Raw genomic sequence first — 26,177 nt, 5'->3', positions numbered from 1 at the left:
GTGAGAAGAGATAAAAACAGCTAGGGTTTTTCGTTAATCCACGAAAAATTCCAGTCAGAGCTCTACGCCCTGATGTCCTAACGCGCTCGCATTTGCTCCACCTCTCCTTCTCTCTCAGTTCTTACCAGCATGAGATGCGCGGGAGTGGAAACTCCGGGCATTAGTGACCGCCGACAAAAAAATATTCCTAGAAGTTTCGCGCCAGCTTCTAAACGCGCAGTTTAATAAAGAAATGCCTACTCCGTGCAAGACGGTGCGAAATGCTATCGCAGTTTAACGTCTTTGCAGCTCTTTTCCCGTGGATTCATTTTTACAAAATATCGTACTACATTTAAAACGTCAGTGGATCTCGGAAAGCAGCGACATTGCCTTACCACCTGCTAGCCGGACACGAACAAATATCAACAGACAGACGACAAAACCTCTCATGGTGATTGGCTAATCGGTGTCAGTTGCCATGGTGACCGTCATTTTGAACCCTTTAAAAGCTTCGAAGGGGTCCTTAGAACCAGTAGCACTAAGATCGCTCTTGAGCATCATCGTACTGAAAGCGTTCCATGTCTAATATGAGCATTTTCGGCACTGTGCAGGCAATAAAATTATCACTCATGCTTATTTCCCCCCATCTGTTACAAATATTCTTGCGTGATTCAAGACGGTTAAATTCTCCTTCAAAGCCCCTAAGCACCGACGCAGCGTGTGATCCCGTTCATCTTCGCACCGCCATCACACACAACGTCAATGCTTAGAGGCATTGAAAAATAATTTTACTGTCTTGAAACACGCAAGAAGAGCAACATATTTGTAAGAGATCTGGGGAAATAAGCATGAGTGGTAAGCTTATTGCATTCACAGTGCCAAAAATGCTCATATTGGACGAAGAACGCTTTCAGTACGATGATGTTCCATAGCGATGCTTGGTGCGACTGCTTTAAATGACCCTTTCAGAGCATAGAATCTTTCAAAGAGTCCGGAATGGCGATCACCATGGGAACCGACAGCTATGAGCGAATCACCTTGAGAGATTTTGCCGGTTGCGTGTTGGTCTTTGTTTGTGTCCGGCTAGAAGGCGGGAACCCAGGTAACAATTTCTGTTGTGGAGACAGTTGGCGCAACAAAGTTTCGCAACAGAAAACAGTTTTATTGCAATCGCCAAATAAGAACCGCAGGTGGGCACCTCATCGCAGCAGTCGGGAGATGCACTGCTCGCGTCGAGATCCATGGAGAGACGTGCCCTGTGAAGTTCGTCGTTCTGCAAGACTGTTCGAGGGACTTTATTCTCGGAATGGACTTTCTGTGCAAGTATGGCGCCGTCATCGACCTAGGAGCAAACCGGTTAACTCCACGAAAACCTGTTTCACCATCAGCGGAACCCAAAGCGACGTCATCCGGGCTCCGTGTCCTCGCAAGTCACGTGAACTTACCGCCGCGGTCGAGTGTTTTCGCGCCTGTTGGAATCATCGAGGCTTTGTGCGCCGAAGTTCTGCTCGAGGGAAGCCTCAAGTTGCTTCTAGGAAGAGGAATAGGCGTCGCAAGAGGAGTAGTTGAACTTTAGGATGGCCGCACCGTGGTCCTCGTGACGAACTTCCGAAACAAATCCCAACACCTCACGAAAGGTGCAGCCGTTGGTCACGTCGAGAAACTACGAAACTCCGCCGAAATCACCACCATTACTGACGAATTCTCGCGACCTCAGCATGACAGTACGTCGCCAGCGCAGCTCGACATTGACCCTAAGCTTCCGGGCCCGAAACAATGTCAGCTGATTAACCTCCTCACAGATTACCATGACTGCTTTGCGACGTCGTCGAAGGTGCGCCAAACCGCCGTTGCGAAGCACCGCATCGTTACCGAGGACGCCGCGCACCCTGTGCAGCGATCGCCTCACAGACTCTCCGTTAAAGAAAGGGAGGTGATTCAGGAGCGAGTTCAAGAGATGCTGAACGACGACATAATACAACCTTCAAGCAGTCGCTGGGCCTCTCCAGTCGTGCTGCTTAAGAAGAAGGACGGAACGCTTAGGTTCTGCGTGGACTACCGGCAGCTGAACACGGTGACAAAAAAAGACGTCTACCCACTCCCCGCATCGACGACACTCTAGACCGGCTGCTTCACTCTCCATATTTATCATCGATGGACCTGAAAAGCGGCTACTGGCAGATCGAAGCCGACGAACGGGACCGAGAGAAGACAGCCTTCGTCACACCGGATGGACTGTATGAGCTTAAGGTGACGCCCTTCGGACTATGCACGGCGCCAGCAACTTTCCAGCGTGTCATGGACACCGTACTGGCAGAACTGAAGTGGCACAGCTGTCACGTCTACCTCGACGACGTCGTAGTGTTTTCCGGCGACTTCGACGAGCACTTGCGACGACTCCGAGCTGTTCTCCAAGCCATACGGACGGCTGGATTCAACCTCAAGCCGTCGAAGTGTGGGTTCGCGTATGACGAACTGAAGTTCTTAGGTCAAGTGGTTAATAACGAAGGCATTGGCCCAGACCCAGAGAAGACTCGCGCCGCCGCAGCATTTCCAGCGCAAAGAGACAAGAAGGCCGTTCGAAGGTTCCTTGGACTATGTGCCTACTATCGGCGCTTCTTTCGAGATTTTGAAAGGATTTCCGCACCGCTCACAAACCTCACAAAGGACGCCGAGAAGTTCGAATGGGCCGAGGAGCAGCAGCAGGCATTCGACGAGCTGAAGTGACGGCTGCAGACTCCACCTGTTCTTGGACATTTCGACCAGGATGTGGAAACCGAGATTCACATGGACGCAAGTAACGCAGGACTTGGCGCGGTACTGGTTCAAGTACAAGAAGCAACCGAGCGAGTCACCGCCTGCGCAAGTCGAACATTTTCCAAAGCGTAGAGAAATTACCCCACGACTGAGTAAAGAATGCCTTGCGGTCGTCTGGGCAATCACGGAGTTTCGTCCGTACTTATACGGGAGCCCGTTCCGCGTAGTCACGAACAAGCACTCGTTCTGCTGGCTTGCGGACCTCAAAGACCCGTCAGGAGGCCTCGCTCGATGGAATCTCCGACTACCAGAGTTCAACATGACCGTGGTCTACAAGTGAGGCCTCGAGCACAGTGACGCCGACTGCCCTTCCAGAACTCCCGTCGAAACACCTTTCGGCAGCAGCTACGACGATGACGACGAGTGATTCCTGGGCGCAGTGAACACCAATGACATGGCCCGACGTCAACGAGACGATCCTGAGCTGCGCGCACTAATAGAGCACCTGAAAGGCCGCGGGAGTGCCCTGCCACGTGTTTTTTCACGAGCCCTGCCGACCTTCGCCATTCGTCAAGGGGTACTCTAGAAAGAGAGCTTCGGGAACAACAACTCACCGTGGCTGCTGGTATTCCCCACCGACTTTCGGGAGGAGATCTTTCAAGCCTGCCACGATGACACGACGTCCGGACACCTTGGTGACAGCCAGACACTGTTCCGTATTCGTGAAAAGTATTACTGGCCCAAGCTCCCCAAAAAGGTCAACCTAAAACACGATCATGCCATGAATGAAAGCGGCGCAAGAAACCTCCGACGAGCCGGCCGGACTCTTGCAGTCAATTCCTCCGCCAACAGTACCCTTCCAGCAGATTGGAATAAATCTACCTTTCCCGTTTCCGCCGTCGACGTCGGAAAATCGCTGGATCATTGTCGCCACAGATTATCTCACGCGGTACGCCGAAACGAAAGCCCTTCTTTCCGGAACTGCTTTGGCAGTTGCGAAATTTTCATTGAATCCATCGTCCTCCGCCATGGAGCTCCCGAAGTCCTGATCTCAGACCATGGATCCTCGTTTATGGCCCAGCTGACAAAATAAGTCCTTCGTCTCAGCCACACCAGCCATCGTCGCACCACGGCGTACCACCCGCAGACCAACGGGCTGACGGAAAGACTCAACAAGACCATCGCCGACATGATTTCCATGTACGTCGAAGTGGAGCACAAGACATGGGACGAGGTATTGCCGTACATCACCTTTGCCTACAACACGGCCATGCAAGAGACCACCGGGGTTATACCCTTTCATCTGGTTCGTGGTCGCAAACTGAAGACAATGCTGGACGCTATGGTACGCCACGTACCGGCTGTCGACGGAAGGGACGATGCCCAGGTGGTTGCCCAACGGACAGAAGAAGTCCGTCAGTTCTCCAGACTCCGTTTTCAAGCCCAACAACGTATCGACACTGGCCGCTACAACCTTCGTCGTCGGGACGTCCACTTCCAGCCCGGGGACAGAGTGTGGGTGCGGACAGCGATCCGCCGCCGTAGTTTCGGCCAGAAACTCCTGAAGCGCTAGTGTAAGTGCTTCGTCGACTCGGGGATCTGAACTACGAGGTGATGCCCGACGGAACACGGACTTCATCACGCCGCCCTCCACGAACGGAAGTCATCCACGTCGTGCGCCTCAAGCCGTACTATATACGATCGATAGGGCTGTGAAGTGTGTTTTGTAATACGCTAGATAGGATTGTGTCGCACAAGTCTACGTAGTTTGCCATTATTTTTTGTTGCTGTTGCTGTTTTTGTTTCCCGGGACGTCCCATCGAGACGATGCGCTTTAAAGGGGGAGTAATGCCACGCGCTTCGGGGAGCAAGCGCGTCGGCGAGCAAGCGCGTGCGTGGCCGAGTGGTGACCGCGCTTGACTGTCGCGCGGAAGGTGTAGGTTCGATTCCAGTCAGCGGACTGTTCTTTTATTTATCTTTTCAACTTGGCGTTCTCGTCAGCTCGAGAACATTCTCGTCTGATCCAGTTCCGAATGTTCTACGCGCCGAACATTCTACGCTGATAGTTCCAGAATGCCGCGCGCGTACACTCTGACTCCGGCACGCCGCGCCGGAGTCAGTATTCGCCCCAGTGTTCGACTCTGCACTTACGCCGACTTCGACGCTCGCGACACTCTGTTGTTATGTTCTGTTTCTTTTTGATTTTCGTTTGAGCACAAGTTCCCCCATTAAACGTTCAGTTCAGTTTACTCACCGCCTCATCACTTGCCATTTGTGACAATATATGTGGTGATCCTGGAACTTCATTTCACTAGAGTGAAGTTTGGGGGGTATTATGGAGGTAGGATGTGCGTACAACTTTATGAGGAATTTTCGTTTATACTATTGAGAAACGTTTGAACGAAGAAAGAGAAGATGATAATCGAAAGAGCTAGGAAATGTGCTGCACTTCCAAGTGTTGCCCTGCTTCTTGATAGATGGCGCCTTTTCTCTTTGTGAGGAGTTTAAGAAGTTTCAAGGCACACGGTCCGAAGAAGTCGCAAGTGTGTGAACAGGCCCTAACGTGTCAACATAAACAAAACTTTAATGATGCGAAATCGTGGAACATGTTTCTTCTCGTTTCTGCAGCTTCTCCACAAGAAAAGAGTTGGATGCTGGTGTCTCGATGACGCACGATGCAACGAGCTTACACAGCAAGTGAGGCTTTGAGTTCCGCTGCGTAACTTAAGGAGACATGCGTGCTGCACGATTCTGGCTTCGACGCTCCTCGGCCGCGCTCCTCCTCTTCTGGGGTCTGGTTCTACTCGCAAGTCTGTGGTACAACGAGGTGCCTGGTACCGGATGCAGGTGCTCCCACGACAAGAGTCCGACCGCTCTACCTCAGGCCCATCGCTCAACAGACAAAAAGTAGGTGCAACCGCCAGAAAATAAAACCCGTAAATCACCGTGTACAGAAAGTGGGAATACCGCATCAGTTCGGTGAATCCACTCTATTAAACACACGCACGTACGCACTTTAACATCAACGCAGGGTATCCCCGACGATAGTGGTGGTGACCTGTGCGAGCGGCTTGGAACTTACAATGGCCAGTCTCAAGTCAGCCGTCGCATTTTCGAGGGTTCCACTGAGGCTGATTTTGTACGCCGATGTTGAAAACATCAAGCGTCTTCAAGACAGGGTAAATAAGGCGTCGCCCAGTGGTTTTCTGCACCGTCAATCCACGATCCACTGCGCATTCAACTCAGGGAAGACAATCTGCAGATACTAGCGAGTTTTAGGAAACCGTTTCTGCACATCCGATAGGGTACGATGGGTCCTTCGGTACGCACTGCGCATGTGCGAGTCTCCTGCGGCAGCGCATGCGCAGTTCGTACCGGAGGACCCGTCGTACAGTATCGGATGTGCAAAGTCGTTCCCTTAAACTCTCTACTGTCCCAGGAGTGTTTGTTCCTTGCATGAGCGCCCTGATACATTGGTCACAAAAGACTGCCTAAAGACATGTTCGAAGCATATATATGTATGAAACAAACATGTCTCCAGCGAACACTATGTATTTTGGATTGCCGTGACATATCTGCGGTTGAAAAAAAAAGGAGAAAAAGAACACCGGGTGCCTTTGTCACTGCAAATTACCCATAAACCGACTCTGGAGTAGTTACCAGGCTAAAGTGTGACCAGACCCAAATGGTACTTAGATTAAACAGGTCAATTTTCAGTGGAGAAACGACTCTTGTCACTGTGAAATTTCAGCATTTTTTTTAGTGTGCTTCCAGTGGAAAATGCAGAGAGCGAATTTTTCAAAAGTCATACTTTATCGTTATCAATAAAGAATTGGAGCAAAAACGTCAGGTTAATATAGATACATATTTTGTGTGTGGTAAGAATGTGGGGATAATTATCTAGTTAATTGTAAACCAGAGTGAAGGCTGAACTCCATGGAGCGAATTATGCGACGAATAACTGACGAACGCCGCCCGATGGCACGCTCGCTTTGCGCGCGACGTAGCAGCCACTGTGGTGATTCCACTCGCAGAGCAAAAACCGCCGCGCAAAATTTGTAGATTTTTCGCAGCATATTCCACCCATAGAGTTCAGCCTTTAGAATTTTGGCTCTCGCATCTAGCTCATTGCGTTACTTCTCCAATCAATAAATGTACGAATTGTTTTTTTTTCTTTTATGACACTCAAAAGCTGCAATACTGTCATTCAAACACAATACTGAAATAGGTCTTGTACGTGACTTTTTTTGTTCATATGTCGGCTGTGGACAGTGTGCATCACGGTAGAAGAAGAAAGTTGTTTAAGCGGTATTCACACAAGGGAGAAATTCGGGGGTTTCTCCCCGGCACGCGCGTCCCGCAACAATAACGTGAGGCTTTGAGATGTGCGAAAGCTTCCCGTTTTCTTTGCGTGATGCGAACTTGCGGGGGAAAAATCCTCGGGATTTCTCCCTCGTGTGAATACCTCTTTAAGGGGTATCCACACGAAGGAGAACTCTGCGCATGGATGTTGCGACGTCAACAACTCGGGAAACTCCGTCCCCGGCTCCGCTGCCTGCACCTAGGGAGCTCTCATGCTAAGGGTACGAAGCCTCCGCGCCTCCGCCACGGAGGAGAACGGCGCCGCGAGGCGTCAAAAAGAGATGACGTATGTCTCACGTGATGCGCGCTCTGCGGAGGAAGGGGCGGATTTCTCCTTCGTGTGGATAGCCCTTTATGTACGGCGGCGCCTCGCCACGAAGCAGGTGCGTCGAAGGCTTGCTCACGATTCTGGAAAATACCGTGAGATGGCGCGGCGGGACAGGAGCTCGAGAAACCATCCTTATTTCCGCACACACTTTGAAAGCATGCGGCGTGCGACGGCGGCTGCGCGCGGAGCCCCAACCCGACAGCGCACCTGCCGAAAGATGCGCGAAGTCTGAGTAGAATTTCGGCCCCCTTTCAGTCTTTGTTCCAACACCGCTTTTTTTCACCATGGTCTGCTTTACTTCAATTCATTGCTCAAAAACAGCGCTTGTACTCTGGGCACTTCTTTATTGTCCCTGTGTTTTTGCGCGCTGTTTCCGCTCTACTTCACACAAACTTGTTTTCTGCGCACGCGCAATGCCCACACCTCGTGTAGGAAATACATGGGCTTGTTTGTAAACAACGCTTTGTCCTATACATGTCGTAATCTTGCGTCAATATAATCGTCCAGATCATGCAGTGGCCAGCGAGTGCCTTGAACCGGATTACCTACGATCTACGCTTGGTGATGTTCCCGAAAGAGGGCTTCGAAACGTGGAAGAAACTGTTCGAGCCCTGCTCTACGCAGCGACTCTTCCTCCCGGTGGGTGAATTTTTCGTATCCCGGGACATTACCGTGATGAGGTTGATATGCACCATACCGCAAAGGACGGTGTTCTTCTTTACGCGGCTATATCGCTTAGGGGAAGTCTAACATCAGACATCATCATCTTCGCCGTTTTTTTTTTTTTTTTCTCTTTTTCAAACACCAATGGTGGTGATGTCCCGTGCGACGTACATTTAGCGGAAATATAAGCTGACACACCTTAGGCCTAACTGAAAAGGGCAAATGCAACATCGGGCTCCTCCGCCATGCCGTCATGAGACCGAGGAAAGGGGGCAGTCCCTTACTTGGGCCTCCCCGCCTGACCTTTAAGCCGAACCGTCATGAACGCCCAGCTCATATTGCCGCACTCTGTATCAACGTCTGAGGAAGATTTTTTACTTTTTGTCACATTGGGGGTAAGGCAACGACTGTCCGCCGCCCCATGTTCAGAAAAAAAAAACAAAAAAAAACATGCGTATTACATGTGTCACTGCTGAGGTATGATGTCATGAAACGATTTTCTCCCTCTCGTGAAATTCAGGGTGGACAATACTTTCCACGCTCATAACAACAATGCGCAGAGCACCGTTAGTTTATACCTACAAGCGCTTCAGGTTTGAAGGCTCAAGTCTTCAAGTAGACTTCCCAGTCTAGTGTCAAGTAGACTTCCCAGTCACAATATTACTCAGCAGATCTCCTGCACTTTTTTCATTTCTTCGCCTAGACGGCTTTTTCGTTATTTTCGCAGCAATCAACCGACCCATAGCATCACGTCGTTGAGGATGCTTAATTATTGTGGCTGAAGCGCGTTTCCAAATGGCGTGTTTACCGCGTTCTCGGAAGTGGACCCCCGAATCCCGACTGATGACGTCATGGAAGTGTTTGGTTGTTGCCTGTCGCGATCCTGGCAGTGGCAGAGCAGTGGAGCTGGATGTGGCAGACGCCTGTTCGTCTGCAGGTCACTCTACAGCCAGACAGTCGACAGAAACCAAACCGAACACGAGATGGGACGTCGCGACGATACCGATTCTTGCTTCCCCTCGCCTTTTTCGCCAGCATTTTTACGACCATCCGACAGCAGGGTTCATCTCAGACCATGGCGAGCGTTTGAAATTTAATGCGGACGCCTCCTGTGTAAATTGGAAGGAACTACGCACGCGGTGCATTTTCGCGTGGCGAGAAGGAAAGCACCGAGAAAGGCGGAGAGGTTTGGGGGCGATCAACGCTTTCAGTCGCTCCTCGCTGCTCGTAATACAAATGCCACCCATAAGGGACGTGATTGCGATCAAACACTCGAGAACTCTCTGTAATGTAGGCTCAAGTCCCGTCGCGGGAGCTGACACGACAGCTACCGCAACGTGCCTTTGTGTTGCTAGTCGTTGATGCGTGGACGGTATAAGAAGGTATAAACCCTGCAAATGAAGACGCGTTCCAAGCTCCATAGCTGATGTCAACCGCCCGGATGTTTTTTTTTTGTTTTTTTTTTTTTTCTTTTTTGTCGATTGTAACCACTACTACATAGACGGTAAGGCCTCGCGATGACGTCATCATTGGTACATCCTCGATCTTCCCCCTAGAAAGACTATCCTATCCAAAAGGAAGGACACGTGCAATGTGATATTTGATGACAACTTTTGCGCGGCGTTACCTGCAGGACATGCTACCAAACGAGGATGCAGTCTTGTACGTGGACGCCGACACCCTCTTTTTGAACCCTGTCGAAGAACACTGGAACGTCTTCGAGAAGATGAACGAGAGCCATCTAATGGCCCTAGGTTCCGAGGGTGAAGACTTCGCTCACAACTGGTACCACCGGCGTGCCAAGCACCCTTACCCTCCCCCTTTCGGTACGTATGTACATAGACTGCGCTACACTGTTGGAACGATCATAACATCGGCGCTTTTTCTCATCTTGCACCAAAGAAGGTATAACTTCTGTTAGTGAACTAGACGAGTGCTTTCGACCACTGTAGAAGTTTTTATTGGCCACAGCCCTTAAACCCAAAGTAGCACTGCCTATATATCTTGGAGAAGATACGGTGTGTGCTGCAGACATGACGACTAAATCATCTGCGGACATCTCTTCAGCATGTTTGAAGTATGTGCTTCATACATCCATTCATCGTTTGTTCGATCTAACAATGTTAGGCAATGTGCACACTTGTTCTTTAAAACAATAAAAATGTTTTCTCTTCTACTGTATTTTTTTCTATTCTCAGAAATACAAACACTTAACGCCGTATTTGAACAGGCTAACACGTCGAAGGGACGGCCAAAAAATAAAATTAGACGTTCGTGTTTAAACAACGTAAGGTATGTCTGTTTTCCTCTGAGATATGGCGACAGTGGTTTACTTTGTAGATAAGACATTTAGCCGGTGCAGTACGACTGCTAGCCTCGGGCCTTGAACATGTATCACCTAGTAGTGGTACTCGGCCACATTCTAAAACAATGCTCGTCGTGATCCAAACGGCCAGAGAGGGGGATTGGACCAAGGATGCCAGGGTTCCGCATGTGCGAGCCTTCGCGCCACGTGCTCCTAGCTCCGGTGCAATGTTTTCGCTAAATGTAGCGGGAACCATTTCCCTCTCAATATTGCGAAACTATTTCTCCGCTAACCGTCACGCTGGCATGCGACATCACGCAGTATCATGACGTGATTATGTTAGCTTACGTGACTCCATTATGTCACGAGACTGTGAGACGTCATATGACGTCGTGGATTCTGTGGCTGTGTTTAGTCTGTGCTTAGCAAAGCGCGCAGGTGCAAGACACGGCGAGTAACCGGGATTTTTTTACTGTCACAGGAGCGAACGCCGGCGTTATGGCCATGAACCTCACGCGCATGCGCAGCTTTGACTGGGTGTCGCGCATGGCACCCCTAATGGAAGAGTACGCTGGCCGGATACCCTGGGGTGACCAGGACTTAATCAACATCCTCTTCAGCTTCCACCCGGACAAGCTGTTCATGTTGACGTGCAGATGGGGCTACCGCCAGGACAACTGCAGGTTCCACGATTCGTGCTCGGGAGAAACGCCCGCCTTGTTGCACGCTAACGCGAAGTGCTTCACCGCCCCGTTCAGGTCACCCGCCTTCTTCACCATCCACCGGGTCTTGCGCAAGGTACGCGAGTCGTGGTGTTTTCCAAGAGACAAACAGACAAAGAGAAAGATAAAACAAACAAACTCGACACGCAATATGTGGAGTTGTCGTACGGCTGACGTGTGTCGATTGGGATGCATGCACTCTCGGTGTGAGGGGGGTTGGAGCTTATCTTTGCGAAGCTAGGGCAACAACACACGTCATGTGCATGACATTGTTGGTGACAGCCTAAGAACCTGAGCATATTATTATTTTTTGCGGTGTTACTCGATAATAACGCCGAAGACGAATCACAAGGGATGAAGCGGTAATATAAGAAGCGACACACTTCTTCAGCTGTCAGTTACTCAACGAATTCCTTGTCCCCCGGTCTTTCTCAACCGTAATTTACCTGGTGTAAATTATTGACGTTATACGCAAACCTTTAGCTTTATATGGTTCAAAATCACTTAGTCTCAAATTTACCGCCATTGGGGATCATTCTTGAATTCGTGTTTTAATACTGGTCCCTAAGGACTTCACATAATTTTAACCTGCTTTAAAATACCGGGTAAGCGGCCATTCAAAATCTATAGATAATCGCGAAAAAGTGGGGGACGAGCGCTTGTCCGGTTGTCAATTTTATATATCAATGCACTGTGCATATTTTCTCAGATCTAACAAATTTGGGCATGGGCGCTTAGTGTGGGGTGGGCGGATGCGCGATATTCTACAGTACAAGTAACGGTCGAGTATTAGAGTTTGTGATGCAAATGAGTTTTATAAACAGATTCTGCATTAATATCAATGTCCTATCTAGCGAATGAAATTCGGCGTGACTCTATATTCGCTTTCATAATAAGTTCGGGTATGGTCACCCTAATTCTGAAGCTTCTCCCCAGGATTTCTTGGTTTTGAAGCAGGAGCATACGCTCGAAGTGCTCAGGGCAAATGTCCGTTAACAAGATAGGTATTGAACTCCCCAGGAATACCAAATTGTAACAGTTGAATGAGTTACTACCATATTAATTTATTTTCTTCCTATTTAAAGGTGTTTCATCACAGAATTAAAGAAAAACAACAACTAACAGTAATAGCAAGTAAAGGGCACTCTACTACGTACCGGGTTTTTATTCAGATCTGATACCATAGGAAATGACGTAGATGGCATTTCACATGGAATTCTGCGTGTGGAATCTGGCGAAGACGGCTCTAATACACTGCGTTCACCTCTAAGCTCACAGCGCCTTGGGAGCGCGGTGCAGGTTTGACCAGTCGTACGCGTATCTTTCGTCACGTGATCACATACCCAAGCAGCAGAGGACGGATTCGCGTGATGAGAGGGAGGCGGTTGATTGCTCTGGGGTCAACGGTGTATAGAAGCAGCAATTGCCATCCAACATCCGCGTATCTTGACGTTCAAATACAATTTAAGACTCTTCTAGCTTGAAGACTAGGTTTTCTTCTTCGAATACGGTACGAAAATAGGGAATAAGCATAATCATCATCATGGCGTTTAATGTCGATAAAACTTTGCGTGTGGTACGGTCTTGTTGAGAAATATCATTCGTAATCGAAGCGACGTTAGCTGGAAATGGCAGTCGCACCAAAGCTTTAGGTTCCCCTAAACAGCTTGGAGCGTTGCACTGCAATCACGGACCTTCTCCGCATGGGCATTACGACAGCCCAAGCTGGTTCGGTGACCCATATTTCTGGTACGCCTATTATGAAACCCATTATTAAATTTCCCGCGAAAGGGACATCAGTCTCAGTCACTTAAAGGGATGCTGAACCAAGGATTTTAGAAACTAAAATGCTTGGTCCAGCATCCCTTCAATGCTCGTGCGTTCGTGCAATCAGGAAGGCGCAACACCTCAAACCCCGAAATATTGCCGGATCAACAACTATCAAATTTGAAACAAAAGCTTGTATTATGGACGCCCATAATTAAGTGTCGTTTGTTCATCTCTAAAACTGTGGACCGTTTCCTACGGTCTGTAGACAATAAGACACGACCGTTCATAAACAATATAGGACAGCTCTGGTCGTTCATGTATCATCAGATACTTATCGCTCATAAACCGTAAGTCACACATGGTAGTCCGTAGACTTTAAGCCACATATCCTTGTCCTTAGACCTTAAAACACTGTGGTCCTTCATTGACTCTAAACAGTAGTGGTTGTCCATAGCGAGAAGTGTTCTGTTGGTGTTTTTTCTCTGCGAACCCTGAGCAATGCTGCACGGATAACAGGCAAACATGTTTCTCGTGTCTTCTTCGCAGTACGAGCTGGGCACAAGCCTGGAGCGGAACTTCATCGATCCACTGGAACGCGAGCTGCGCCGCGTACGGCGACACGTGTGCGTCGACGCGTTCCTGCTGCACTCCAAGCAGTGGCGGATCCTGGCTCGGCAGCTGGACAACGAACGAGGCTTGAATGACGACGCCACCAATGCGACGGCATAATGATAAACATATAGGAACGGCACCTGGAAGGCGTTATCCACTGCTGTGTTCAGCCTCTTATTCCACCCGTGCATCAGAATCGTGGTTTTGAATTGGCCACAAATGACGCCACGAAACAGGAATATTATGCTGTGTTATGTCGCGATACTGGCGGTAGAGCGTTGACATTTTGGAGAGAAAATTCCAAGGACACCTAACACTTAATATGAGCGCTGAATGCGAAAGCATGAGTGTTGTTCTTCCACTCCCTTAGTTCGCCTGTGGCGTAGTGGCGAAGACGGTCACGTTTCGCCAACGGACGGCCGAGTGCGCGCTTTTGTGAAGTGGCCGCTCCAAGCTCGGCCGTGCGACCGCACTGGAGTCTGCCCAGACGGGCTCCACCTTCCACCTTCCTTATGTCCTGTTTTTACCCTGTACAGGGCAAGTACCGGCTTCTGTCCCGCCTTCTCCACCACCGTTGAGTCTCGGTCTCAGCGAGTCTCGTGCGAATGTTTTCCAGTTGTTGTTCTGGAGTCGGGTAGAGGAGAGCGCTTTTTGTGCGATACCGGAAGGCCAGCTGGCGTGTCCGTCGTACCCACCTAGTCGAGAGCCTTTTGAGGTGGATGTATTTAAAAGCCTGTCTTGCCCACCGCCCCTCCTGCATTTGGCGGAGGCGTCGTTCGAAGTCCAGCTTGGACCGGGCCTCTCTGACATCGAAGCTGGACCACACCATGTCCCCCTGCACTGCCTCGTTAGGCTTTTCTCGGCTGGCTTCCAGTGCAGTCCGTCGCACTTCTCTCTGGCGCACCTCTAGGCGCTCACGCGTGCGGGACGACAGGCACAGAACTCCATTTCCAAAGTGATACTGGTTCATAAGGGCTTGCAGGCCTTCCAGGGGGTCTGCCATCAGGGCGATATCGTCGGCATAGATTGGCTTAGCGATTTTTCCTCCCCCACTGGTTCCCACCTCTGCATATTCCAGGGTGAAGCCCTCGGCGCAGTCCTGCAGTCTCTTTCCGAAGCCCGCTATGTAGAGCACAAACAGCAGTGGCGGCAGTGGGCATCTCTGTCTGAGTCTTTTGGTGATGGCTGCTGGATGAGTCAGCTCTTCTCGCCATTGTGCCACCACAGTCATCTTCCTGTAGATTTCCTTCAGCAGGTTAATCCACTCCCATGCGAGCCCCCGCATTGCTTGCTTTCTCCACAGCTACTCATGCAATAAAGTGGAGATTTGGGGCAGTTGGTTCATTGCAAGCAAAAAGCGCCGAAAAAGTACAGGGACACAGACGAAGGGAAACAGGACAAGGCGCACTCTCAACTGATGTTTATTGAAAATTCACACGTTATATAGCCACACACACACACACAGACACACACACAAAACCTTTTTACCCTATCTACTCAGCCCGCGTTTCAAAACTTCAAACTCATTTGTAGATAAGGATACCGACGTGTCACTTATACAATTCTTGTCTCTGGTTCTAATTTCATTCGCCTCGTGTAATCCCGCGACACTTTATCTTTGTACCTAGCCAAAATCTTGGTGTCATGAAGGCCGGGGTGCAAGAGCATCTATTGCAATGAATTGTAAGGTGCCCCGAAGGCGTCGTTCTTCTAGAGGCAGCCTGCTTTCGGGTGCGATCATTAACGCACCTGCCCGTCTGGCCCACGTATGTCATCCCACACGTCATGGGGATTTTATAGACGACGCCTGTGGCGCATTCGACGTACTAATTTCGATGTTTGGTAGTGCAGGGATCTGAAGATGGCTGTGGTGAATTGATCTGGCGACAAAGTCGCGCCATCTTATTGGGCGCTGAAAAAGCTACCGGTACATTGTAGCGCTGGGCTATCTTTTTCAGATTGTGCGTTATATTGTGCATATATGGAAGGACAACAGGCCTCGTGGTCGGTCTATCGCTGTTTGATTTCCGATTACCTTCAATCTTTTTGATTAAGCTTTCTGCCACTTCAACCAAAGCTCTCAACGGAAAACCAGCCCTCTGCAGGCGTTCTATCTGACCCTCGAAGCTGCCTTGCGCACTGTGCAAACATGACTTTCTGATGGAAGCCCCCAGGCACGAACTGGCTATGCGCCTTTTCACTACCTTCGAGTGGGCGGAATCAAAAGGAATGATGCCCTTCCTAGTTCGAGGCGCGTACTTCCAACAAACATGGTCCCCCAAGAACGACAGCTCGAGGTCCAAGAACTGCAGTTTGCTTTCTTTTTGTAACTCATGCGTGAATGCCAACCCAATGGCTACTCATGGTGGACTCTGGGCGATCTCTATTGACTGCGTCAGCAAGTATCAGTCGTCCTCAAGGCGTCTCTCTCTCTCTCTCTCTCTCTCTCCCCCCCCCCCCCCCCCCGAACCCCCGGAAACTGTTCTTAGCTTTCCCAGGACTCCTTCTGTTTCTGCCCATGTCTGCAGTCGGTCTAGTATTATCTGTGCGATCCGGCGGTACAGTACCGATGTGATGGTTAAGGGACGATAGTTGCCGAGCGTTGACTTTTGCCCTTTTGTCTTGTAGATGAGTCGAAGCCTTGATCTTCGCCACTCCACTGACACCCATCCCTGTCTCAGGATCAGGTTGAGGATCTCACGCAGCCGTGCTCTCGTCTCTGGTCCCGGTTCCTTCAACAGCCTCATTCGGATACCCTCCATTATAGTGGCTGTGGTTCCTCCCATCCTTTTGACTGCTCTCTTTACCTCCATCTGCGTGATTTCCTCTCTGTACATTTGCTCCTGCAGTTCTTCCTCCGTCTCCCCATCCTTTCTGTCCATCTGTCGGCTGTCCTCTACGAACGTCTCCCCAATCCACTTCTCAATGTACCGGTTGGTCTCACCTGTACCCCGCTCTTCTCCCGTCGCATCGCCTCTGATTACCGCACCCTCCCTGGTTCGGCCTGTTTGGCCCTTCACATATCGCCAGAACTTCAGTGGGGCCTCACGTCCTGCCTCCCTCAGTTCTTCCAGGAATCTCTTATCTACATTGGCCATCCTGCTTTGAATGAGAGCTGTCACCTCTATTTTCCTGCTCTGGTACTCCCTCCACTCTCTTGAATCTTCTGTAGGGGAGCTTTTTTCGCCTCCTTTCGTTTCCTGGTGGTCCCATGCAGAGTTCCGTTTGCCAGTAATCTTCTTGTAATGGCGTCCCTCACTTCCACATCCCACCATCGTTTTATTTATTTATTTCAAATACTGCCAAGCCTTCCGGGTTATAGCGGGAGTGGATACAGTAATACATCCAACGAAATGCAGGGGACAGAAGAAATTATATATAGAACAATCGTTCTCACAGGTGCAACTACTCGTCAGCAAACCAGTTCATCAACTTCCAATTCTCCTACTCTTCCTCCGTGTCGGTCTTTTTAGTTTGTCCTGGATGTCGTTCCACCACCGCATGAGGTTTTCATACGTCGCTTGCCTGGTTTCCACCTCTTCCTTCAATTTCTGTGCAATGGTTTCTGCTTCCGCTCGCATTATGTGGTGTGGTTTCATAGGTTCACTGGCTCACTTTTCCGTTGAGTTTCCTCCGAAAGTGATAAAAAATCGGTTGCGATCGATTTCCGAACTCTTGTCGCCTTCCTTATCTATCTCCATGTAGTTCAGTTTTTCATACAGGTCCAGGCACACGAGGCAATAATCAATTGTAGAGCTCATTCCTCTGGCCGTCCATGTCGTCTTCCCTATGCATTTGTCCTGTGTGTTGACGATTATCATGTCCAATTGTTCCGCCATGTCCTGTAGCAGATTTCCATTACCGTCTCTTCTGTCATCTAACTGGTTAGGTGTGCGTTGAAGTCGCCTACCATATTGGTAGGTCTCACAATGCTGTGATAGTCTTTTTCAATGCGCTTGATCAGCTCGGTATTTGTCTCCCTGCTGTCTACCCCCGTCCACAGGTACACAACTGCCGCTCCTTTCGTTTCCTGGTGGTCCCAGCTGCTGGCTTATCTCCCTGTCAACCACGTGTGCACTCTGCACTCTGGACTTTGTCTCTGCCAGCCGGGCCTACTAAAAAGTCCTACTTCCCCTCCCTTTCCTTCACTGCCTTCTCTGTTTACCCCATCCCAAGAACGACCTTCGCACTCATGGGGTCTTTCTTCACCCCTGAGGTGGGATTCTCTGACTGCGAAAATTCCAATAATATTGTCTTCAAGGCCTCTTCCTATTTATGTTTAGAAAGGCAATCTTCACTTCTCTCTTTTTCTTTTTTGCTCGCCTGTTTTTCCATGTTTCCTGGCCTGGTGTCTTTTTGCGTTTTACGCCTCTTGTGTTGCTGCGGGCGCCATCTCTCATACTTCTCCTTCTTAGTGGGCCCGTCCCTGTGGTGGACACATCCTGTGGAGTTGTTCCTCGAGTCGCTGTAGTGTCTGGTCCAGAGTCAGCTTGCCTTCCATTCTTTCCCGTCGCCTTTTCATCGCTGTCACACTTTTTTTCTTGGATGTCTATCCTAAAAAAATCTTTAGTCTGTTACCCGGTGCTTGTCCCTCTTCAAATGCCACGTCTATATTGTAGCAACCGTCTTCCCTGTCGTTTCTTGTTCCTGTGGTCTTTATCACCTCCACTGTCGGTCCCAGCTGCTGGCTTATCTGTCTTGATAGCCTTTTCCACTTGGTGCACCTCTCTCTAAGTGGTCCCCCTTGTCTTTGAGTTCTTGGACTTCATACACCGTAAAAGAGTGTTTCGGGGCTCTCGTGGTCCAGTCATTAAGCCGTTTCCCTAGCTCTTCTGCCATTTCCTGCATTTCATCTTCGCCTTACACGTCTGTCACTCTCGCATGTATGACCACCATCCCTGCCTCTACTTCCTATATATTTTTTATCCCTCTCTGCTCTCGCCAGGGCTTCTGTCAGCATTTCTCCCGGCTTAGTTGCAAAGTGAACTTTCTTGTCGTAATCTGCCAACTTCAGTGCGGCTCTCTTTATCTTGAAGGCATTAGTGTCCCCCACCACTAAGACACGCTTGTCCACCATCTCCTTTTCGTTGTGTTTCTTTGTACTGTCATCTGGGTCTGTCCTATGCCTCATGAGGGCCTCCTTGAGGTTGCTGAGCTGGCTTTTTGCATTTGGTTTCCAGTCGACTGTCCTTCTTGCTCCGTATCCAGATCTCCACTTCCCGTCGTTTTTGGGAAAAGCTTTCTGCCTCTTTTGCGTCTGTGCTGTATGTCTTCTTTTCTCTGACCCCGATTCCCAGTTCCTGCTGTTGCGGTGCTTTTTCTGCCGCGTTGATTGTCGTTTGCGCTGGTTCAAAAGACTTAATCCAGTGATTAACCACTTACCCTAATTTTGTGTCTCTTACTCATTTCCTCCTGCTTTATTGCTTTGAGTTTTTTCCTCCGCCGCTCCTTCGAGCTTCGCCAACATCCTACTTTCTGTGGCCGCTCTCTCTGTCTTTGCCTCCTCCAGCTTCACTCTCATTGCCTCGCTCGAGGCATTAAATTGCCGTTCGATCTTCTCCTCCATGCTTATTCTCACCTGATTTTCCTTGCACGCCGTACATTTGTACGTACTGCTCTCAGCCTCCGGTGCATGATTCAAACGGTATGTCGCTGATATCCACCCACCTTCGCGCTCCACTGCCGCCTTGTCCCACTCTCCCTTCTTCCTTGCCTTTTCCCCTTAACTGGTTCTCATTGTTTTCCTCCGTGGAGTCATGATGTTAGGTGCCTCCCTTGCTCGGTCGCCAGGACGCCCCAGCCACCACCGCTATATTCCGTCGTTTAGCTGTGCCCCGACACGCTGCGTCCAAAACACTTGCGCACTACTGGGCCCAGTTGGTAGGCCGAACGTTTCGTTGAGCGCTTCGGAGGGTGGGCTTCTTGATCGCCCCCATGGTCGCGGCTCCGCACCGAACCCAATGTGGTCGTAGCGGTCTGGGTATGTCTATACACTTCCTGAAAATATATCCACCGCATTGCCACCTCTGCCCTGATCAGAAAAATGACATTTTTTCCGGCGATTTGAAATCGCTGCCGCCGCACACACCGCGACCAGATGGACACGAAGCATCAACCCTGAGAGTATACGTCAGTGTTGCCTGACTGCGCTGAGCTGTGGGTTTTCGAGTCAGTGGGCTATGGCAGCCTGCGTAGGCGCAATTCCGGACGCTGGAGGAAGCTAAATTTCCGCGTTCTGTTTTTGAATTTGTGTTCTATGGCGAATAGAATTTCTTGGAGTATTTAAGAATGCAAAGTACTCTTTTTTGAAAACAAAAATAAAGAAATGAGTAAGCGACAGAACAAATCCAACTGGAAATTTTGTTTTATATTATGTTGATCTTTTTACGGCATCATGCATTCAGCCGTGTCAGTCTACAAAGGTCTTAACCGTAGAAACCATTTGACCACACAGGATATCCGAACTGCATAGATATTCCACGTCACAACAAAGACTTCAACGAGTCTCATGAATCGAACAACATATATTGTACGTACCCAACGGTGCCGCGTTATCCTAACAGGATTTGAGAAAACTCTCAAATAACCCAGTATATTCAATATACTGTGTCGTCGACAGTCACTTCACGACGATTGGATGGTATCCCTCGCGATTTATGGCACATGTAGAAGAGAGCTGTTTTTTTGCACAGCTTCAAAGCAAATTAACGAATGTGTCTATTCCGTCGCCACACCCCGTACCGACCCTATCAGCTATTTTTCGCGAAGACCCGGCACATAGACCGGGAAGGCTTTCTGGAGATTATCGACGCGGAAATAATCCTCCAAGAACGTCGGACTACCTGCGTGGCGGGCTGCTTGACGTTCGCTCTCTTCGTTCATGTCCTGCGAAGGTCGAGCAGGCTACGAGCCCTGGTATTCCCTGGTTCTCACAGAGGACACACAAAGGGTTAGCACCCTAAACAGGCAAATGAAGTAAAAACTTCCAAGAAAAACCGGCGAACTCGGAACGCACAGTGCTGGTGGGAAGTCAAACTGACCAGGCTTCCACAGCTCAGGCGGGTGTCAAAATGTTCTGGCTGATAGGGGCCGCTCGTTTCGCAAAATGGCGGTGGCCAGGGGGATCTTTTTACCAAGGTCTATACCCGACCGGTCACGCAATGGACAAAGGGTGCGACGTGCTTCTTGGAGCACTCGGACTTCGGACATGGGGCGTTGTTGCTGAGGCGGCACATCGTGCCCAGCCTGAACGGACATCTGTACCCAACTTCGGTGTCGAAGCGTCGGGCGGCCGCTTTTAGGCAATGAGAAATGTTGTGATGGTACGGGGTGGCTACGAATTTCGGTCGAGCAGAATCCTGGGCAGCGGGCTTTTCGGTTAATAACCTTTTCAGTGTAGCCGACAGCAGGTCACGGGTGTATCCGGCTTTTATCAATCGGCCGATGTATACTCCAGGCTAGAGGCCGAGACGTGATGGCTAGACTTGGAGCAGGAGGACGAGATTAGGCTTTTTACGATCCCCGCCTTGACTGTGTTGGAGTGGTTGCTTGCAAATGGAAGCACAGGCTTTTGCGAACGTCTTTGAAAGCTCTAGCAGATGCCCTCCGCCGAGGAGATCAGGCGCAAATCCAGGAACAGTGGACCCTTTGCTGAAGCGTCTTCTCTAGTGAAAGTTAGGCACCGTGCATTGGCCCTAAAACCTTGCTGGATGGTAGCAGCGGAAACACCGGAGTCGAGAAGTACAAGGTAGTCATAGCATACGTCTATACTTGTGTTCCCGGGGCCATGCTGCCGAGTTGTGTTCTAACGTCTCTGTCGACAAATGAGAGGTGCACCTCGCTTAGCGCCGGCGCCAGACAAGGGCCAATCCAGATGCCGGAATTTTTCGGCATATATTCTTCAGTCGTGTTCTATGAGGGTGGAGGGGAAATAGACGGCGATGAGCTGCAGGAATGCGTTGAGGGAGATGCCGGACGCGGCTTCGAATTTGACAGAGGCTTGTTTTGTGAGCGCTTCTTCTACCGAATCAATGGGAATTGTGATGTCAAGACTGTAATACATGTCTGTAATGTCGAGAGAGAAGACTGATGTCTTCTTCCCTGAAGATTGATGAAATTGTATAGCTGGGAGGACCTCAATGTGAGTTGTCGACACGGAAAGATTGATCTAGAGGGATGGTCGTCAGATGTTTCTGTAGAAGAGCGCCACGCAACATTTCGTCGCCGCTACTCCTTCTCTCGGAGAGAAAGATTACTTTCCAGCGGCCATAGTTGGCGACCTTGACAGCCCGGATTGGCGGGCGTTGACACACAGGGAGTTTTCGGAACGAGGTACCTGTTCACGCCAGGCGGCAACTTTTCTTTTCTCCTCCCCCCCCCCCCCCAACCCAACCTCCCTTACTTCCATTCCGGCTTCTAGCTCTTCTCTTCACTCTTCCCCTCCCACGTTCCTCATCCCACTCCCTTTCACCTTTCCTAGCCCCCTCTTTCTCGCTCGTTGCATCTTTTTCACTAACCCATTCCCCAAATTTTCGGCAGCTCGTTCTTGTAGGCGTGGCCATAAAAGACAGCAACGTGTTAAAATTCGAAAGATGTTTGTATTGTCCGTCCGCTTTGTCTAATTCTTTTGTATTGTTGGACACTTAATGCTCTCGCATTGAAAGCCGGAGAGAATGCGAGCGTCGCTGTTGTCGAAGCACCCCAACAGCTTCCGATGTTTACGTGGCCTGCGAAGCTTGAGAGCAACCTGCAGCAGAACAGTTACCTGCCACATCCACCACTGCTGTTCTAACCTCGTCCCACTGGAGCGACAAACGCCGATTTTTGTTCTGAGACACCACAAAGTTCCGTGTCGCTGATGCTGTTCCACTGTAACGACTAACACCTCCGACAAACACTGAGAAGCGCCGACAAAAGATTGACGAAGGACACGACGCAAGAGAGGCCGAGTAACTGCGAGATTAGCGCCGAAGACTGGCGTTTCTCTGTGTCCCAAAGCTCAAGGAGACTTGACCCATTTGAAGAAAGAGCTGGTCCCCGCTTCTCCCTATGCAGAAACTCGCTCACTACAGGAGGCGCATCCTCACTCAAAGGAGACAACAAAATGCAGCACCTGCTGTGAAACTCATCTGGTGCTCCCGTAGTTTGAGCTGTACTCGAAGAATCGCGTGCTAAAGGGCAACGTAAAGATTACCTTTCTGCGTTGCTTTTCTGCGTTGCCTTTCTCCCAAAACTCAGAATATGCAGATCTTCAAAGATTCAAAGATCGTTCGACAGACCCGCAGTGATTCCCCCAACCGTTTTCATATTAACAATAATAAACATGCAAAGTTAGCAACTGCTCTACGTGCATAATACTGAAAGTACTAATGTTTAGAAAAATTGTTCTTTACTTGTACATGTACTTGTACTTTCTGAGGAAACTAAAACTCCCGACTTTAATGTACAGTCCCCGAATTTGAAAACAAAAAATGACGGTATCGCCATGTCAAAACGTGCTCTTTCGAGACGTCAACTGGTCATTTCTCTGAGTGAAGTAATGGCGGCTGTAAGACAGATGGAAATAAGTGCCTTATAAGTTGATTGTGTCAAATAGCTCGTCAGCGAGAGTAAAAGAACTACTCTGCAGTGATTAGACCTTATACAATATTTGCTCCCATTTCCGTAAAAAACTGACGCACCTTCGATTACTCCTGGAGCAATGCATACCAGATTAAAAAAAAACACTCCATAGGGAATGAAAAATAGTGTTAAAAGTGCTTGTACTTTACCTTGAAATGTATTGAATTTATATACGTTAGTTTAAGGACATTGCACCCGGTGTATTTGCTAGTTTACTTTAACTACATAATCTCCCATTTCCTTTGTACTTTCTTTCAAGTACTTTTTCTTTGTACTTTACGCAGCACTGTAAACAAGCAAACACTGTCTAAAAAATCAAACTCAGACAGTGCTAAACCTCAAAGTGAGAACGGCACATTCGCAGTACATCATTGGCCAAGCAAACAAGAAAGTACAAAACAATTAAGCACGCAGACGCATAACCATTTATCAAAGATATTTCTGTGAAAAAAAAAGCCCATTCATATTTAGCTAGCACAATTCCACTAACGGATCAAAACCTGTGTACTCTCTTTTTACCGTGAAAACATGTAAAAGTAACTTAAAAGGTAACTTCAAAAGTATTTTGGTACTTTTTTGCCATAATTAGTCATTTTCTCAATTATTTTCTATTTGAGTAATTTCTACTCTACTCAAATTACTTTGGGCGTTAATACCCAGTAACTTAACTTACTTACTTTTTTGAGTAACTTGTATATGTCTGATATTGGCTGCTTGCACAGCAGCAGTGTTTAAGGTAGACAAGTGGGGAAACGACCACTTAAACCGGCCGCAGAGATGCGACCGGAGTGTGTCCTGACGGCGTCCGCTTGGTACACTGTTAGAAAATTCCATCAATCTACGTGGAAAAACCGAATAGAACATGTCCCGTTTTCTGGAAATGCATATAATGTGCTCTTTGCTTTCAAAAACAGGAACTGTACCATATGCATTGAAATGTGCTATTTAAGCAATAAGTATGAGCTTATCCGCATCAATAAAAAAAGCCTTACAAGATTACAGTTTATAGTTGGTTCAACTGGTATAAGCGAATTGAACGCGCCCAAAAGTGCCGGATATCCAGCAATATTTACGGAACTCTATCAGACCGCGGAAGTACAGCGCCCGTGAGCCGAGTTACGCCGCTGCGCAGGAAGACATCTCTCTCCCGCGCATGCGCAAGCCGCTGCCGGCCGGCGTGGGCCAGGGGGCTGCCGAGTGCTGCCCCTTCGGAAGGCGAGTTTGACGTTGTTGTCGCGTCGTCAGCGGCGTTCTACGGTGCGTAGACGGCTTCGTTTTCCAAGGTACGTGTACGTTAAGTTGTTCCTAACGCAGTGTTAGTGTACTATCTCTAAAGGTGTCGAGTATTCCGAGTTCGGGATGCCCATCGTGCACCGTCTCGTCTTCCTAGCCGCATAAAGCTAGGCCTTTTATAGTTCCTGATTCGGGGCGGCATACTGCCCGACCCTACTTAGTAGTTGGCCATTTGGAAAGCACGGTTTCCGCAATATTCCCGCATTACTATGCCAAGCCGCTGTCAACATGCGTGACTTAAGCGCGTCAAATTAAACTAGATTCGCCGCCAACTTCAAGCTCACATGGTTCAAAAATCAGCGCTTGATCGGGGAGGGGGATGGGGCAATTGGAGAATGAGGGAAGATCGGATTCGAAGACGTGACCATTGGTCACTGATGTTTTAAGGAGCGAAGTATATTCCTAAGGTCGAAAGCGTAAGATATTCTCAATACAGCGTTCGATAAACAGAGCTTGTTTTTAACTTTTTTTTTTTTTTTTTTATGCGTCTGAAAGCAGAGTGGAGCACTGCGTTCCTCAGCTGCTCGACCGTGTGAGCGTTCTTGGCAGCTTTTCGAATATGCGGTTCAATAAAGGGGGCACCTGCTTGATGCAGATAAATAATGCAGGCTTTTGCATCTTAGGAATAGCAACGCATTATTGTGCGATATTTTGAGTCGCCCAGTAAACTTATCCGCGCTGTGCCAGTAATCAATCATCGTCTTGCTAATGCTCGTGTGCGCGCCGCAGATGCTCCGTCACTCCAGGTGTTTTGTGGACTAAATTGATGCCATTTTTTTGGGACTGATATTTGTGAAATAACTCGGTCTACTGATAGACGAATATACTTCGAAATTACCCCGGTTCAGTCGAAACCTCTATTGTAATGGGTGGTATTCACTGGACGCCACATTGGAGCACTTTGAACGCTGCGGATGTTCAGAGTGAACTCCCGCTTATGGCCTGAAAAGGGCACCCTTTTTATGTAAGGTAATGCTACACGCACGACGTCGTGCAGCTCTACCGACGCGCGTTAATGTTCTTTCATTGGACGACCCGAATCCTGGCCATAGTGGCAGAGCTTTGCTCTACCAATACAAATTACTGCTGAGCCCTCAGGCAAATATTTTCGCCCATCATGACCTAACCAACATCGCAATTCACGAGCTTGCTTGTGCATATGCGACCAGACTCGCGCATTGTGCATGCAGCCTCGCACATTCATGAGCATGCTCGTGAATTGTAATTGTGTTTTGTGTGTCAAGTTCCCTTCTTTTTTTAGAGGATGGGAGTTGACTTGTTTTCATCGCGTATCAAGTTCATTCACCACAACGGAGTGCGGTTTTGCCTTGTGAATTAAAGAAAGATACTATACATATCACCAAAATAAAGCGATAAAACTCATGGGTATACATGCTAACAGGAAGAAACTCAAAATCTACTCCCCAGATAAAAACTCAAAAGGTGTGCCATGTTTGAAAGTAGTATAACTCCCAAAGCCCTAGGTATTAATGCTCTCAAACACAATTGCAGTCATAAACGTTTGGTTCAGCGTCCCTTTATGACTAAAAAGATCGACTTTTTTCAGGCAGACGCATCTTCGACTTCCACTGGATGGCACCAGGTGCTTCGAAGGCGCCAGCTTCCTCTCTGCTATGGAGCTGCTGTACGCCACATACTGTTGTCTCAACCTAAAGTACCCTGCTGAGCTGCCAGCAGCTTTGAAGTTCGCTTAGAGGTAACTATGAATGTGCCTTTGAAAATGTGCACTGTGAATTTGCTCTGG

General features: G+C 49.0%; 1 protein-coding gene across 1 annotated transcript; it reads left to right on the top strand.

The window, feature by feature from the left end:
- The first annotated feature begins 5,470 nt into the window (after positions 1-5,470).
- On the top strand, positions 5,471-13,647 carry LOC115328491 (glucoside xylosyltransferase 1-like). The gene is made up of 6 exons (XM_029989697.4): positions 5,471-5,643; positions 5,768-5,915; positions 7,934-8,065; positions 9,723-9,915; positions 10,876-11,192; positions 13,433-13,647. The coding sequence occupies exons 1-6, from the start codon at positions 5,471-5,473 to the stop codon at positions 13,613-13,615; spliced, it is 1,146 nt and encodes a 381-aa protein (XP_029845557.2). The 3' UTR covers positions 13,616-13,647.
- The last annotated feature ends 12,530 nt before the right edge of the window (positions 13,648-26,177 follow it).

This window comes from Ixodes scapularis, unplaced genomic scaffold (genome assembly GCF_016920785.2).
Source record: "Ixodes scapularis isolate PalLabHiFi unplaced genomic scaffold, ASM1692078v2 PGA_scaffold12__126_contigs__length_90152505, whole genome shotgun sequence".
Classification (NCBI taxonomy): Eukaryota; Metazoa; Arthropoda; class Arachnida; order Ixodida; family Ixodidae; genus Ixodes; species Ixodes scapularis.
Note: the sequence above shows the minus strand (reverse complement) of the source record. Positions and strands in the feature narration are given on the sequence as shown.